At 38.8% G+C, this 16,744-nt stretch overlaps 1 protein-coding gene across 2 annotated transcripts in view; it reads right to left on the reverse strand.

Annotated features, from left to right (window-relative positions):
• TMEM94 (transmembrane protein 94) overlaps positions 1 to 16,744 on the reverse strand; it is a 2,655,014-nt gene that overhangs the window by 2,262,253 nt on the left and 376,017 nt on the right. For both annotated transcript variants that reach the window (XM_044084945.1, XM_044084944.1), the window contains exon 3: positions 7,344 to 7,460. In XM_044084945.1, coding sequence (XP_043940880.1) covers positions 7,344 to 7,460 — 117 coding nt within the window. The remainder of the gene's footprint in view (positions 1 to 7,343; positions 7,461 to 16,744) is intronic.

A 16,744-nucleotide genomic window follows, 5' to 3' on the forward strand; every position in this document is an offset into this window, starting at 1 on the left:
AATACATATAGGAACAAGTCTGTCCATATGAAAGAGAAAGAGAATGCATCTATCTTCCATGGTCCTGATAGTTCTGGAGCAGAATTTCTGTAGTTTGCTGTGGTAAGAGATAAACAGATCTATTAAGTGAATCCCCGCTGTATGGTTAAGTCCAGGAAGATTATCTTTCTTCAGCATCCATTTGCTGAGGTTTAGAGAATCTGCCAGGATATTGTTCTGACTCAGAATATAAGAAGCTATGAGGGTTAGCCCTATATCTTCATTCAGCATCCAAATTTTCCTGGGAAGGCACACAGAAAGTAAGACAGAGCTTCCACTTGCTTGTTTATGCACCACATCACTGTGGTACTGTCCGTAAAACTTTTAAGTGTCATTGGGTTTTAGTTCTGTTGAAAAGCTTTTAAAGTCAGATGGACTGCTAGTAGTTCATTCTGATTTATATGCAACTTTCTCTGCTGAGGAGACCAACTTGTAGGTAAGGATATGGCATCCAGGTACCAGAAAGTTATAGACCCACTCTACTCAGCCCTTATCAGACCTATCATTGAATACAATGCCCCTTTTATCATGCATCTAACCAGACACTTGGAAATGTTGAGAACGCACACAAAGGTTTCACATCAGGAGAACTCAGGGCATGAATACCCTGTCCTACACTAAGGCTCTGTCTCTGTATTCAGTCTCCTCCAGGCTGCTGAGAGGGGATCTTTGCCTGGCTTACAGGGCTTCCTCAGACCCAGTCCTAATGGAACTGCTGCACATACACAAAACAAACAGAAGAAATACTAAATCCAGGAATCTGAGCTTCACTTGTGATAAACAGAACATGCTGAAGAGACATGTGTCCCCCAAAGGATCCCCACACTATGAAATAGGCTCATCATGTTTCACCCTGACCTTATTCAAACAAAACCTTGACAAATGGATGGGTAACCTTAAATTTACCCATGGTCTAGCCCCCGTGTCCCCTATGGACAGAGGCCATTGATAAGTATTATCCAAACACCTCCCCCCCCCACAAATCCTTAGCTACCTGCCTACTAACATGCCCCCCCATCCCATTATGATACTTTGGACCTAAATGGTTTGGAGTGCACAGCTAGTCTTGTAAAGGCCCTAGCAGTCATTAGCCTAGTAACAGCCTCTGAACCTGTGAACTAAATTACCTACATTTTCAGGAACCTAAGTGGGCTCCCCAAACTATATCTGAACTGTCTGTGGTGATGGTCTTGGCTGCTTCTGATGGAGAGAAATCCCCTCCTGCATTCCTCTGTTAGAACATTTTTTCGAGCACGGAAGGAGAGGCAGTAGGGCTTCCAAAGATTAGGAATGCTATTCCTAAGCATTTTTCAGTAATCACTGATGTTTCCTCGTGTATAATTTTGCAAGTGGGGTCATGAGAATGCAGGATGTCATGTACACCTGTACCCTCTGGAATTCTCTTGCAGTGATGAGTTAGTTTGGATGCAGACTAGTCAGACAGACTGGCAAGAATGGAATTTTGTCCTGAAAAAGTCCTCCTTCCTCAAGACAAGTTATCTTGTCTTGTGGAAGGAAGGCTTTCTGTTGAACTAAATATGTGAGGGCTCTCTGAAAGATGTTAAAACATACAACTGATAAAATGTGGCAAGTTAGTTGTGTGGACTAAAAATCAGTGGATTTATAGAAGATGAGCAACTGATCTGAAATGGATTATCTTGTATTACTGGAAGATTTGGTTGTAGTTTTTTTCAGATTGATCAGCAATATGGATGGAGGTGATCGAAGAAAGGGAGTATATTTAAAATAGAAAAAGGGAAAAAAGAATAAATGAAAAATTATGGGATGAATTTGGAGAGTGGGGATCACTGCAGTTATAGATGGATCAAATAACCATGAAGGCCATTTACAGAAATTGGTTTTAATGGCAGATTGAATTAAAAAAAATTATAAAGTTTTCTTTTCAATGGCAGGATGATATCAGAAAGGAAGAAAAATGTGAATTGTGGAAAAATATATAGAAGTTTACTGGAAATTTTAGAGATGAATACAAGACAGCATTATGACATGGAAAATGAAATGTAGAAAATAAATACAGAAAAAAATTGTTTGACATTTGTTCACCGGGTTGGTCCAACTGAGCCAGAGGCCCATTTTCAGTGGAGATCGAGGAGAAAAGCTCCAGAGATTTTACCGATACAAATAAATTATAACATAGGTAACAGTTAAACACAGTTCAAATGAAGTACTAATACAATTATCAGGTAATTATACATACAGAAAAATGAGAATAAAATAAAATACAAGCATAAAACGATAATTGTAATATCAGCAATGTGCCGTCGTTTTATTTATTTATTTTTTTAGCAGTAGGTAAATAATAATGAATCCTAGCTAAAAAGTTAAAGTACAAGATAAATGTATGACCCACTATTAAAATAGCGGCTTGTAAGTAGAAAGAATTAGAGTCAAAATCAAGCCGAAACTCCACAGCTGAAATCAGTATTAAACAAGTCAGGTTTCTCTTCAAACAACTTTATATATTCTTTAAAAGTATTCCACAAGCACAAGATAGGATACAGACCTTCGGTCTTATTGTATTTTTCAAAATGTCTTTCAAAATATAACAAACAAACCTTTCGGTCCAAATTATTTCTCCAAATACGTTAGCAGGTTACTAAAAACGTTGATGCCACAGTATTATTATGTTTGTCAAAGTGTCTTTCAAAATATAACAAACAAACCTTTCGGTCCAAATTGGTTCACCAAATACGTTAGCAAGTTACTAAAAAACATTGATGCCACAATGACTTCTTGCCAAAATCAAAGCTGTGGTTAGGAAACTTAGCAACATGCACCGCTAAAGCATTTTGTACATCTTCTTTTAAGTGCTTGTAGCATTTGTTGTATTGCACACTCTGAAACATTAATTAACGTGGAGTGGAGTTTTTTAGACTCCGTAAAGCCTAAAACTTCGTTCATTTAATTTGTGAAAGTTCACCAGATAAGGCGTTCGCAATACATCACGCTTTGTTAGCGCTGATAAATGCAGGGCCATTTACATTTTGAAAGGTTTTTCAGCTACAAGTTACCTTTTTTTGAAGAGCGGTTATAGAGTCTGGGACCTCACAGTGTTGTACGTTTTAGATATACATTTTTACTCGTGCTTTCTCCAATACATGAATTTTAAACATATGTTTTATTCTCTGGATTTCAGCAAGAAGTCATTGTGGCATCAACATTTTTTAGTTTTTTAGGTCTCTATCCTATCTTGTGAAATACTTTTAAAAAATATATAAAGTTGTTTGAAGAGAAACCGGAGTTGTTTAATACTGATTTCAGCTGTGGAGTTTTGGCTTGATTTTGACTCTAGCTAAAAAGTTAAGGTAGAGCTAGGTATGAGATACTTCTATGTGATGTAGCCTCCTAGCTAAATGGAGATTATTCCAGGCTTGGGGGGGGGATGAAAAGGTGTAGCGGGTAAGGTAGCGTCATGACAGGGGCAAGGCTTTATGTTAAGTAGATATAGTCTTAGCTCTTTATTGATGTGCTTGGGGTGGAGGATGGTTCTTGTATGTGAGGGGAGTTTATTCCAGGCTTAGACTACACTGCATGTGTAAAGTAGTTTTTCAAAATATTTGTTGGGTTTATAGATGTCACAAAGTTGTTGATTTGATTACTATTTAAGCAGAGGTATTAATTACAAGGGAGAAGGGAGGAGGTTTCTTTATATTTGGTAAAATAGTAAAAGAGGCTATTAGTACAACGAGGGAAATGAAAAATGTAAAAGGAGAGGTAAAATGAACACAACAACAAATTAGGAGTATTGTAGTACAGCATGTAGTAGAAAAATGTACAAGAGTAATAAGAAAGAAAATCAGAGAATGTGAAGTAAAAAAAAAGAAGAATTTGAAAAAGAAATTACTACCAGTTAATTGGATGAAATATTTAAGAAAGTAAATGTTGATTCAGTATCAGATCCAGATGGTAGAATGTATGTAATTTACAAGAAATTAAGACATTGGCAAAGTGTATTTTAGAAAGGTTTTGCATGAATGGTTGAAATAAGGGTTTGTTTATGAAGAGTTATAAAGTGGGATTTTAAGTTTATATGGAAGAAGATGAAAAGAGTGAAATAAAAAAATGGAGACCTATCACACAAAATAATACAGAATATAATTTTTTTATGAGAACAATACAAATGAGAATGGAAGGAAGGAAGAAGGACATTATGGAAGAACGTATATGTTATAAAAGGGAAGGAATGCCAGGAATTATTACTGGTGGTTCAAGAAATTGTGGATATTATAATAGAGGATTTGAAACTTACGGTAGGTGATATTAGGGCGATACTGTAGTTGAGGGCCTCACCAGTTCATTTTGCGCAGAAGTGTTTTGAAGGTTTCGTTTCTTTCCCGATTATAGTATATATTATTAGTGCAATAAAACTTGTCAATTACAGATGCTGGTAAACAGTTTACGGTTATATTTACTGTCATATTACAATATCAGTGCACTTTTTCTTCGGTTGTACATTCAGAGGGAATGCATATTCATGAATGACATATCAGGGGGGTGGGTTTTGGACGGGGCTTGCTACTGCGCATCTGGTGAGGCCCTCAACTACAATATTGCCGATATTAGTAAACCATTTTGTACATTAGGACAAGATGCTTTGTGGAATGTTATAGAAAAGTACGGAATAGGCAAACTAATTAGGAAAGTGCATTGTCGGCATATCAAAACACAGTAAGAGTGTTAGTGAATGGTGTCTAAGTAAATAAAGATGCAGGAATTGTGGTATAAGACAAGGATGTCTCATAAGTGGGATACTGTTTGCAATAGTAATGAATGCGGTAGTGACAGTAGTAGCTTATAAAATGAAAGATGTTAGATATGTGATGCAAAGGAAAGGGTTAATTCAAATAGTTTTGACATATGCGAGTGATAGTTCTGGTTACTAAGAATAAAATATGGATGGGGAAGTGTTTGTTTGAATAAATAAATGTTTAAAGGAAATGGGAATGACCTTGAATAAAGGTAAAAGTAAGGGTTTGGGTGATTGAAAAATATACCTCCTCCCAATTTTTACCAATGAATGAAGTATCTTTGCTAGGGATAACATCTGGGGAAAATGATGTTGTTATGATGCAAAGGAAGGTTTGATAAAAGGAATGAAAGAAATATGTCTTATGTGGAGGACTTCAGATTACCATTCAAGAAAAAAGAATGTTTATCTGGTAAACTCTCTTTTAATAGGAAAAACAGCATACATGTCCAATGTTTGTTCATCAGATCCCAGAAAAATTATGAATATGAAATTGTGCAATCAGGTGTTTCTTTCATATGGGGTTCAAGATTATACCCAGTGAAAGGAGGTGTGTTGTTTATGAGTGAACATGAAGGGGCATTGAGGTAATCAAATTCAGTTCTTTATTCTGCTTGTTTAAACTTGTACAGAGTATCACAGTGGGTAAAGGAAGAACATGAAAAATTAATAGTGAAAATGTTTAAATACAAGTGCAAAAATGTTGGGAGATTATGAGAACAGCAGAGAGGTAAAGTTTACATAAATAAATTCAAAAAATATCAAGAAAATGTACTAATGTGGAATATAAAACACTGATGATATAGAGAAGGATGAGGTATAATGTGATGAAACATTATTGTTATGTAAATCCATGGGAAAGTTTACCAGAAGTGACAAATGCCATTAAGGTGTGGAAATAGTGGTGCGCTAAGTGTGCAGAGTGTCAGGCTTAACTATGGAGACTGGTAAAGGGGAATATGCCATAACAAAAATTAAAAAAAAAAGTGTAACTTCATTATGTGTTTGAAATGTGAAAAAGAGTGATTAAACTCCAGAAAAAGTGGTGGGAAGAAAAATGTTTTGAGAATATTAAGGATGTCAACAATATAAATGTGAATATGATTATGGATATTATAAAAACAAAAATGTGCGAGAAGGGTAGATAAGATTTTATGTAACAGGTTATTTGGAACAAAAAGACTGAATGGAATTTTGCTTAATGGGGAATGGATTTTGGCAGATACACTGAGAAAAAAATGGATTATGGTTGTGGAAGGAGGAGTAGGAGTGGGAGTCAGCTATGGATGAACAATGAAGGTGATATATAAGAATGTGTAGATATGTACCTATAATACGTGTAAGTTATAAATATGCAAACATGTTGTGTTAATTAAAAGAACCTCTACTCTTTCTGATTGGTGCCTGGATGTTGTACATAAACTTGAGGTACCAGCAGATGGGGCCTCATTCGATGGAGGACACACTCAGGTGTGCAGAACACCCTTTATGCTCTACTGCAGTGTCAGCAATCGATCTACCTGGCATGGGAATAGAACTCACAGCCTTCTGCACCAAAGGTGAATGTGCTTCTTGTTGTTCCACTAACACTACATAAAATTAAAACTAAAGTGCTACTGCCTATGGTCAGAACTTCATAAAATGAAATCATTTATTACCACTAGGAATAAAAATATTGCACCTCAAAACTTTTGGAACATACTGCCTGTCCCATACTGTGTGTTAAATTAAATTACCCAAAATAATAGACAAAAAGATACAACTACAGATAAATAATTCAAGGAACATGAGTGCACATCTGAATTCATACCAGGTGTTCTATAACACATTACAAAGCTAATGGATGTACAACTTTCAAAGACCTCAATGATCACAATTTTTATGTTAGAAATGGTACTCAGAAAGCTATCACAGAGTGACTTATGAATAAATATGGCCAAACCTTCACATACTTTCCAGAAACACTCAGACTTAACAAAATATCAGGATAAAATAAAGTCAGATGTTAGTGAAACCAATGTCTGTAGTCTCCAGAAAGGATCGATGTACTGTAAGAGTTCATGAGCATTATCCACTGAAGAGATGCTGTAAGCAAACATTAAAGACACTGTCCATGTACAAATAAGTTCAGCCAGCTACCACTGCTCACAGTCAGGACTCGGTAGAGGGCAAAGTCCTTAGTAAAGGATTACTTTACTATGAAAATAGCTGCAAACAGAATGAAGAAAAAAAAAGTGAGACAGTAAGACTTTCCAGGTAAAATGCTGCCAAGGAAAACAAAAAGAGGTGAATATGTATTCACACATCCAATCCTTTCTCAGTCGTGAACACAGGCACAGATATGATCAACAAAAAAATGGTTTTAAACAGCAACAAGACAGACAAAAGCAAAACTAGAAGCACTGCATAGCTATATGTATCACACAAAGAAAACAATTTAAATTTAAAATTTCAGTCTTACCCATTCTGATAAATGAGATAGAAGGGCAAGCACAAATTTCTGCTGTTTCACTTATGCTCATGGTAAGAGTCTTACCTTCCATGTTACCTTCTTTCTGCTTTCTCTCTGGTGTTCCTCAAGCAACATAACCAGCTGATTGCGTAGGGTTGTCAGTGCCTGCCATGTAGTCAGACCCAGTCCTGCAGTTACTTCCTGTTAGAGGAAGTAAAAAAAGGTGATAACTATGACCACAGGGAAATTTCAAATAAATGGCTGCTACAACAAAAACTTTGCCACAAACTGTAAAATGGCTAGAATATTGTATATTCATTGAATGACTAGAAGAATTTTGTAAAACATTCTATCATTACCACATAATACTGGCAATATAAAACAAGAAAATGTTCAAGCAACACAGCATAAACCAAAATCTCAAAGAAATGCAAAAAAAAAGCCAGTTTTTAGTGCATCCATCTTCGCTGAAAATGAACTTTCCCGGTAAACAAATGTAAAATAAATAAATAAAACAATGAGACCACCCATTTCAACCTCTTAATTATAAGTTAAGTGGGGCGGCCACGGTGGTGCAGCGGTTAGCGTTGTCGCCTCACAGCAAGAGGTTCTCTGGTTCGATCCTTGGCTGGGGTTCCTTCTGTGTGGAGTCTGCATGTCCTCCCCTGTGGTCGTGTGGGTTTCCTCTGGGTGCTCCGGTTTCCTCCCACAACCCAAAGACATGCTGTAGGTGGACTGGACACGCTAAATTGACCCTAGGTGTGAGTGCGTGTGTGTGTGCCTTCTGTGGAAGGTTGGGTGCCAGGCTGGCAACTCGAGACCGTAAAACTCCACTGCCAATCATGAGCGGACAGGTGATCCACTGTGGCGACCCCTAACTGGGAAAAAGCCGAAAGAAGAAGAAGTAGTCCTGTGACAGTTGTGTTTCCAAAAAATAGTTAAAAAACACACACAGACATGTCTATAAAACTGACAACACACAACATTTGTAACACATATTTCTTTCCCTTTTCAACCCACATTTGATGCATAAATGACATTAAACTTGGAAATCTAATTTTTATCTGACAATAGAATTCCCTGCACTCCAGGGTGGTGCTGAAATAACTCTCGGATCTGGAATTACTTGTTCAATAACATAAAATTCCAACTTTTTGAATTCAGCACAACAGAGTATGCCTATAACACACATAGCTGCAATTCTTATTTTTAATAACAAGCTTGTGTTCATATATTTTGAAAAGTTCTAATGGTTTTCCTATATAAAAATGTCATTACTTGATGTGCATTTGTCTAACTGACATTCGGAAGTAAATGTACTACTGACCTTACAATCTGTTCTACAGTGGCAACCTCAAAAAATGGATTAACTTCAATAAACTGATGCTGCTTACAATTCATGCCAGAAAAGTACCTTTTTGTTAAACTGATTTCTGCTAAAAAAAAATTTTCTAACAAGTCTTTCAAATTGCATCCTCTCCTCTTTGCAAAGTTAGGTGTCGCCCCTACTATTTCAATGTACAATATTCACAAAGTTGATAATTCCTGGGGTGTCAACTGAATGGATAATAAAATTATTTACCATTTGTCCTGTTTGTTATCCTTATGCCCTGAAGTGAAGGCAGACTTTAAAATAGGAAGAAAATATGAAAATCAATTTTCTACCTCACTGACTACATCCTCAATTAACTTAACTGGATAACTTGCATCGAAAAAGAATCCCTCCAAGACAGCTCTTTGTCAAATTCTCAGTCAATTGAAATAAACCTAATTAATTTAAACAACTGCATGAACAGTTTTAAGCAACTCAAAGGATGTCAGCTGTAAAAATGTAAATAGGAATTAAATCAAAGTTATGTATTTCCCATAACGATAGATCCCTGTTTGTCTGTCTGGTTCAACTTGGTGTTTGACAGAGAGGCAAAGAGATCACAACACGGACTGTCCTAACATCATAAAAGCCAAGTGTCAGCCTTCAGACTTAGGGACCACTTGTGAGGCAACAAAATGCTCCTGTTGAGGCTGTCAGCCAAAATATTGGATTTCACCAGGATGTGCATTGCCACTGGAAACTGCTGAGAAGAAATCCCCCACTGTCAAACCCTCATGGTTTCCCGACAAAGAGGATATGAATGTGTTCCCCCTATGCCTGCTGAGGTACCAGACAACAGCCATACTGTCCATTTGCATTACAATTACATCTCAGGAAAGGGAGTCCTGAAAAGCCTGCAATGCAAGGATGACTGCTGTCATCTGCAGAACGTTGATGCAAATGTGAACCTCTGCAGACCAGGACCCTCAAACCATCCCTTCCTTCGAAATATCCCCACCCACACCCTAGGAGGGAGGCATATATGGTGATTGTGGCAGAGGGAGATGGAAGAACAGTCTCTTGTTAGCTACTAAAGGAGACTGCAAACACTGACAAATTTGTTAACCATTTTAGAAAGACCACTGGATGACTAAGGAAAGACCAGCGGACAGCCAGAGTCCATTGCACAGCCCTCATATGATATCTGGCTAAAGGAACCAACCTTATGGCTGCTGCTACATGACCCAGAAATTTCATAATGGTGTGAGCTGGAGGTTTCAAGGTTACAAGCACTGACAAGGACTGAGTATGAAGGCTGAAAACTCGAATTTGGAAGCCTGGTGATTTGATTGACAGTGTCCAGGCAAAAACTTATAAATTCTAGAACCTGCACAGGCTGAAGGCTCGGCTTGGGTTAACTGACTGCTATGCCTAAATGGTCGCACAGATGGAGTAAGGAATCCCTGGTCATGATCAACGATGCTCTTGTTGGGGTGGTGAGGAGCCAATTGTTCAGGTATGGAAAAACCTGAAATCCCTGCAGCCACAGCAAAGTTGGAACCACTGCCTTGCACTTGGGTAAACATCAGGGGGGCTGTGGTGAGACCAAATGGCAAGGCCTTGAAATGGTTAATGACTGGCCCACACCTACAAGTGCAGAAACCTCCTGGAGCAACTGTATCTTGATATGATGGCAGATGTGACTGAGGTCTACTGAGTACATCCAATTGTCCTTCCTCAGGAAGAGATAAGATGGACTAGACCATGACCATCTAGAACTTTGTCTTTTTCATGAACTGATTTAGACTGCTTAAATCCAAAATTGGCCTGAGGCTCTTTTGTTACCAAAAAGAACCTGGAATAAATCCCTAGATGCAGACAATCCAAAAGGAAAAAACACTTTAATGACAAAACCCAGCAGAGCTTTCAGACATAATCCTTCTTCAATACTACAAACTTATAAAATTTCTTTCATCTTATATACAGGCCCAAAGTAGTCATGTGGTTAGCAGCCCATAGTGTATTTGGCTACCTGTGTGTTATGCAAATCTTTTTATGTAGGCAAAACCACTCGTAGGTTGAAAGAGAGGATTACAGAACATAAGTCTGAAATTAGAAGATGTGTCGAAACAAATGCTTTATATAAGCATATGTTAGATTGTGGACAAGATCATGTTTTTAAATTCAGGGTTATTGACATTGTTTTCCCCTCCCCAAGAGGTGGTGATATAAATAACTTCTTAGAAATTAAAGAATATGAGTGGATTTTAAGGTTTGCTGGTGACCGTTCTCCTGGCTTGAACAGTATGCTGAGCCTTAAACCAATTTTGGTTAAGCTCAGTAGATTGAATTTATAATTATGTATATTGTTTCTACAATATGAATTTTATAATATGAATGTTATGTGTAACTTTGATTATTAATCATATTAGCAAGCTGAATTTTAAATTATTTAAATTTTTGTTATGTACTATAGAATTATTGCTATCTGTGTTGTTTTAACTTTGCCTTATTGAGTGATACTTATGGTCATGTGATTTTTGGGCTGCTAACCACATGACTACTTTGGGCCTGTATATAAGATGAAAGAAATTTTATAAGTTTGTAGTATTGAAGAAGGATTATGTCCGAAAGCTCTGCTGTGTCTTGTCATTAAAATGGTTTTTCCTTTTGGATTGTCTGCTTGCAGTACTTTGGCACTTTTGATATTTGTTATAAATCCCTAGATCCCTGCTCATCTGGTGGGACCTCCTGTATGACTCAATTTGCAAACAGCTTGTGAATCTCTACAGCTGAAAACAGTCTCTGACAAGGTCAAACATCTGGGAGACAGCTTTTGACAAAAGTTTGGGACCTCTGAAAAGGGAATGTAACACCTTCTGGGTATGGTTCTCAACACCCATGTGTCCGAGGTTATGCCTTCTGAAGCTTTTGGGTGAAGAGCCAAACAACCCCAGATTGCTCCCAGAGTAGTAGAGTTGGGCAACCCTTCAAGGTCACTGAAAGGGACCATCACCCCTGTCCTGAAGGTGGCACCCATTATGTTTCCATTCCCCCTGTCACATGGAGGAAACCTCTGATGAAGTGTCCTGCGAAGACTGCTGCAAATTTCTCAGGGGGCGCTTACTCCTCCTAGTGAGTCTTTGAAAAAGGTCTGGGAGAGGGTGGCAAAGCACACTCAAATGGTGGACAGTGTCTTCCCATCTTGCTCGCTCCTTATCAGAGTACATTTAACCAAACAAAGAAGAGCCATCAAAAGGGGCATTGATAAAGGACGCCTTGAAGCAATCCACAAAGTTACACAAACACATTTAAATGTGGTGTCGCGTGGCAATACCAGAGCCAGCCACTCAGGAGCGGCCTTAGGTCAACTGTTGTCCTAACAAAAGGGCTCCACAGTGGCCCCCATCACACCACCCGGTGCACCCATCCTGGTCTACCTATACCAAATAAGTACTGGAAAAGTGCCCCTACTAGAGCGGTGCCCTAGGCAGCCGCCTAGTTGGCCTATGCAGCCACTTGTGATGCTCCATTGGCCACATTTGAGATGAGTCTCATGGAAACATAAGCAATGGAAAGCAGGGTGGACAACTGAGTCTCCAGAATCTTCTGCGTCTCTGGAGACTGCTCCATCTTTATTTGTTCTTGACACTTCAAACACCAAGTCATGTTGAAGATGTATCAATTGGGATAGATAATTAAGAGCTCTCACGGCAAAAGTGGCGGAGGCAAAGAGTGCTTCCCTAAATAATCCAAAGCTCAAGACTCCCTGTTTAGGGGTGGACCAAGAATCTGTTCTCAGAAATCTCCTACTTGGTTGCTAAATCTGAAGTTTGACACTCATATTTTATGGTGTTAGGGTACTCTGTGTTGCAATCTCTTTGCCTCTCTGTCCATCACCAAGTGCAGCAGCTATTATGCCCTAGGTCCCCCTATGGGACAGTCACCCAGGGAATCTTTGGTGTTTGCTTGGCCTCAAGGACTCCTTTACGCTTATCCCTCAATTCCTTTGAGGGTAAAATTTCTTCAGAAAGTTTAGAAGGCTCAGAGATGGAGTCTTGCTGATGTTGGCACCAAAGCAGACCAGCTCTGAGGGGTTTGAGCCAATAACTGTGCTGGGGCAGCCGGGGGACCCGAAAATCATGTGTTCTTCAGGTCTGACAAGCCTGAGAAAGTAGTAACAGGGACAGAAGAGGATCTCTTCCAATCCCTTTTAGACAATCTGGAGTCCCATGGTTGGTGCTTCTCAGACCCAACCTTCAGAGCAAGCAGAAGATAACCCAGAGAGGAGAAGTCCTAAGAGGACCAACTTGGCCCTACATTCATTAATGGCTCAGGTCCTTAACCCCTCATACAGAGCACCCAGAATCTACGTGCGAAGCTCCCAAGCAATATATGCACTTCAAATGTACATCCTGTGAAAGCAACATGTACTCACACACAATACACACTTCTTAATCCCCTTACCCATTGCTAAATACTATACACACAGGTTTATAGGATGATACTAGGCTATTGGCCCGAAAGCCCTTATAAGCCTAGCCAAGAATTTCACCCATGTTCCCACAAAGTCAACACCTGCTTCCCCTGTCCAGCAGGGACACAGGTGGGATCCCAGGGGTGTATTTTCTGTTTCCCATCCAGTCATCCAGGTTCCTGTTAAAGAGGACTAGAGAGGTACTCTGCTTGACATGGAGAGGGACTCTATTCCACAGATGGGGGAGTCTTTGGGACACAAATCTATCCCGCCAACAAGTTATATTAATGTCACAGACCAGGTTGAGGCCTTGCATGTGGGTTGTGCGAGTGGAGCTTGACTTACGGATATGCAGCAACTCCATCAAGGCTGAGTCTGAGATTACCTTGTATGCCAGATACAAGTCACCTCTGAACAGTCTGTATGAGACTGAGTAGAGGGACAGGCTTTTAGCCTATCTGTATAGGATAGGTGTTTGAGACCCTGGATTTTCCTGGTGAGGAATCTCTGTGGTCTCTCCAGCTGCTGCGTGTGCTTGGCAAGGTACATGCTGAAGGGGGCATTGTACTTGATAATGGGTCTGATAAGGGGGGAGTACAAGGATGTTATGACCTTGTTCCTGGATGAAATACCCTTACTTATGAGGTGGGCCATGTAGAAAGCCTTCTGTATAACGGAGGCAACATGGTGGTCAAAAGTCAGTTTGCTATCAACCTTTGTGCCCAAGTCCCTCACAACTGATTGCATGCTTAGCATGTTATTAATGTGATAATTACTGGGGGTACCATTTTTTCCCAAAGGGGATAATGATGCATTTCTTGGCATTCAATTTGAGGATGCCATGCTTCTGGCACCAAGGACAGCTACAATATCACAATCCTAACAAGGAAGACAAAAATCTAAAACTGGCCAAAGGAAAAAAAAATAACCACATTAGTCAAAAGGGTGGGAAGTCCAAATGGATGACAGAGCAAAAAAGAAAAGACAACAAACCTATTTGTCTAACTTCCTATTTACCTAAAACATAGAGAAAGGTAACAACAACAGAATGCTAGGATAAGTGACAGTGAAAAAAGAAAATCTCACCAAAACGCACAACTCTAGGTACCACTAAAGGAAACACTGAGCAGAGCCAAAATCCAGTTGTTAACCAGAAGGCTGGCAATCTAGAGCCAAGAATTAGGATGAGGAGCAAGAGTTGTGGGTAAGGGTGGAGGAGCCAAGTAGTCAAAGACTTTGGAACTGGCCTGTGTTGGATCACAGATCGAAGCCAGATGGAGCAGACAACACTGAATTACTTTCCCCCCTCCTAAATAGGATTTAAAAAAAAAAAAAAGGTTCCTTATCTAAAAATAAATAGACGGCCCAAAACTCATACCAATGTCAGTTATGAAAATGCTCCCCAAAAAATACTGTAAAAATCATAATTGTAGGTAAATTAAAAAAGACATCTCAGGTTCACATAGATTACCTTTCTATACAATGACAAAGTCATCAATACAGTGAGACAGCGAGAGTAAAAATACTTTACTGTACTCACATCTTCTACAAAAATGTTTTTCCCCACTCAGAGTACTAAACTGGCAAACACTAGGGCCATAGCAGCACCCACTGCCACTCTAAACACTTAATAAAAACAAAGTTCGTTAAAAGTAAAAATATTTTCTAAACTTCATTTTAAGCATTAAATAAAGTTAATAAATTTGTTAGAAAACACATCTCTTACTTATAAATGACCCAACGATATTTACTCCTTTGTTAAAAAAAAAATCAAGTTTAAGGCACTTCTATGCCTACAATTACCAAAATTACTTTACTAAAGGCTAACCCTAAGCCAATGAGACTTCTAAGCTTTTCAAAAAATTACCAGAAGTCCTTCATAAATGAAGGCACATATTTTAATATCTGTTGTAATACTTTTGTCAATAAGGCAAGGGGTTCTGTTTTAGAACTGTGTGGCCACTATAAATTTCATAGGGTGGGTTACTCCTACTTCTATGAATCTTTGGAATACCTAACATGTAAATTAAACTGGATGCATCAACATGAAAATTCAAAAACTTGCAAGTATTTGCTAAAAAATACAGTAGTTGCAAATCATGACATGCCACAAAAGCATCATGTTTTAAAACTTCTTTGTAAATAGAACCATCATTTAAAAGCACTAGCACGAAAGCATTACATTGTTCATTAGTGATGACAACAGCACTTCCTTTGTTTGCTTTCATGAACCTTAAGCTATCTTAACTTCTAAAGGACAAAAGCACTGTTTTTGTTCACTGTTAAAATTACAGAATCTTTTACCAACCAGCTGTTGAAGTAAATTCTTAAAGCTGGTTTAATAAATAACTTCAAATGTCTAGAATGTGCTACACGAGTGAGGATTAACAGTACATTTTTTTAATCAGACATTCAAAAGCTTTAGAGTCATGGAAAATGTAAGCAAGATTTAGCTTACAGGTGAACATTTTAACTCAACTGTTTTGCTCAAATTAGCTGGAAATTTCAGTCCCCCCCCCCACTAAATAAATAAAAATAGTACGATTAAAAATAGAAGAGCCAGTACTACTGCTCATCACCTTCTGAACTAGTTTTGGCCTATCATCAGAGCCACTCACATTGCTCCTCTACCTTGATTGGATCTCTGGCTCCAGTGAAAATTCTACTGATATGCCATTTATTCGTTGTTGAACAGTGTACCATTGGATTTGCTTCAATGGGCACTGAAAACTCATAACTTTTAGTTATGTACTCACCATAACTTCAGATGTTTGGGATCCATCTCGCCTACATTCTGACTGATGGGTTCGGAGCCGATCCCTCGGCTCCGACTCGGCACGCTTATGCCAAAGAGCTAAGTCTCTTATTGGCTGAGCTTACTATATCCCAGGATGCACCACTACCAGTCCCCCAGATCTAGTTTGTCCGCATACATACACAGACACACATGCTGCTTATAGAACATCGTCAGATGAAACAAGATAAAAAACAGTAAAAACTCAAAACCGTTCAATCTCTTCTGATCTCCAAGGCAGGGGGAAGGAGGGTGGGTATTACGAATGTAGGCGAGATGGATCCCAAACATCTGAAGTTATGGTGAGTACATAACTAAAAGATGTTATGTGATCCTATCTCGCCTACATTCTGACTGATGGGACAGCGTCCCTAGCACCTGAATCCTGGGTGGCTCACTGGAAAACACTCCTGAGTACCGTGGAACCAAATGATGCTCGCCCTTTAGATGCCACATCCAATTTATAGTGGGAAATGAAAGTGTGCGGGTTGGACCAAGTAGCCGCAGCACAAATCTCAGAAATAGCGAGCTTGGAATGAAAAGCAATAGAAGTAGCCATAGCTCTGGTAGAATGAGCTTTGATAGATGTCGTAAGTTGCTTATTTGAAGAGGAATAAGCCTGAGCTATGCAATCTCTAATCCATTTGGAGATAGTAGCTTTAGTGATGGTTTTACCCAACTTATTATCTGAAAAGGACACAAACAACTGGTCTGATTTTCGAATTTGTTGAGTCCTGTCTAGATAGAAGCGCAATTGCCTGTGAACATCCAATTTATGGAGGGTGTATTCGCTTCGTTGGAGAATTTTGGAAAGAAAACTGGTAGCTCTAGAGATTGTTGGAGACAGAGATTAGAACAAACCTTTGGAACAAAAGATGGGTTAGGCCTAAGTGATACTCTAT

The sequence above is a fragment of the Protopterus annectens genome, chromosome 10.part0, assembly GCF_019279795.1.
Source record: "Protopterus annectens isolate FY-2018-M chromosome 10.part0, PAN1.0, whole genome shotgun sequence".
NCBI lineage: Eukaryota > Metazoa > Chordata > Ceratodontiformes > Protopteridae > Protopterus > Protopterus annectens.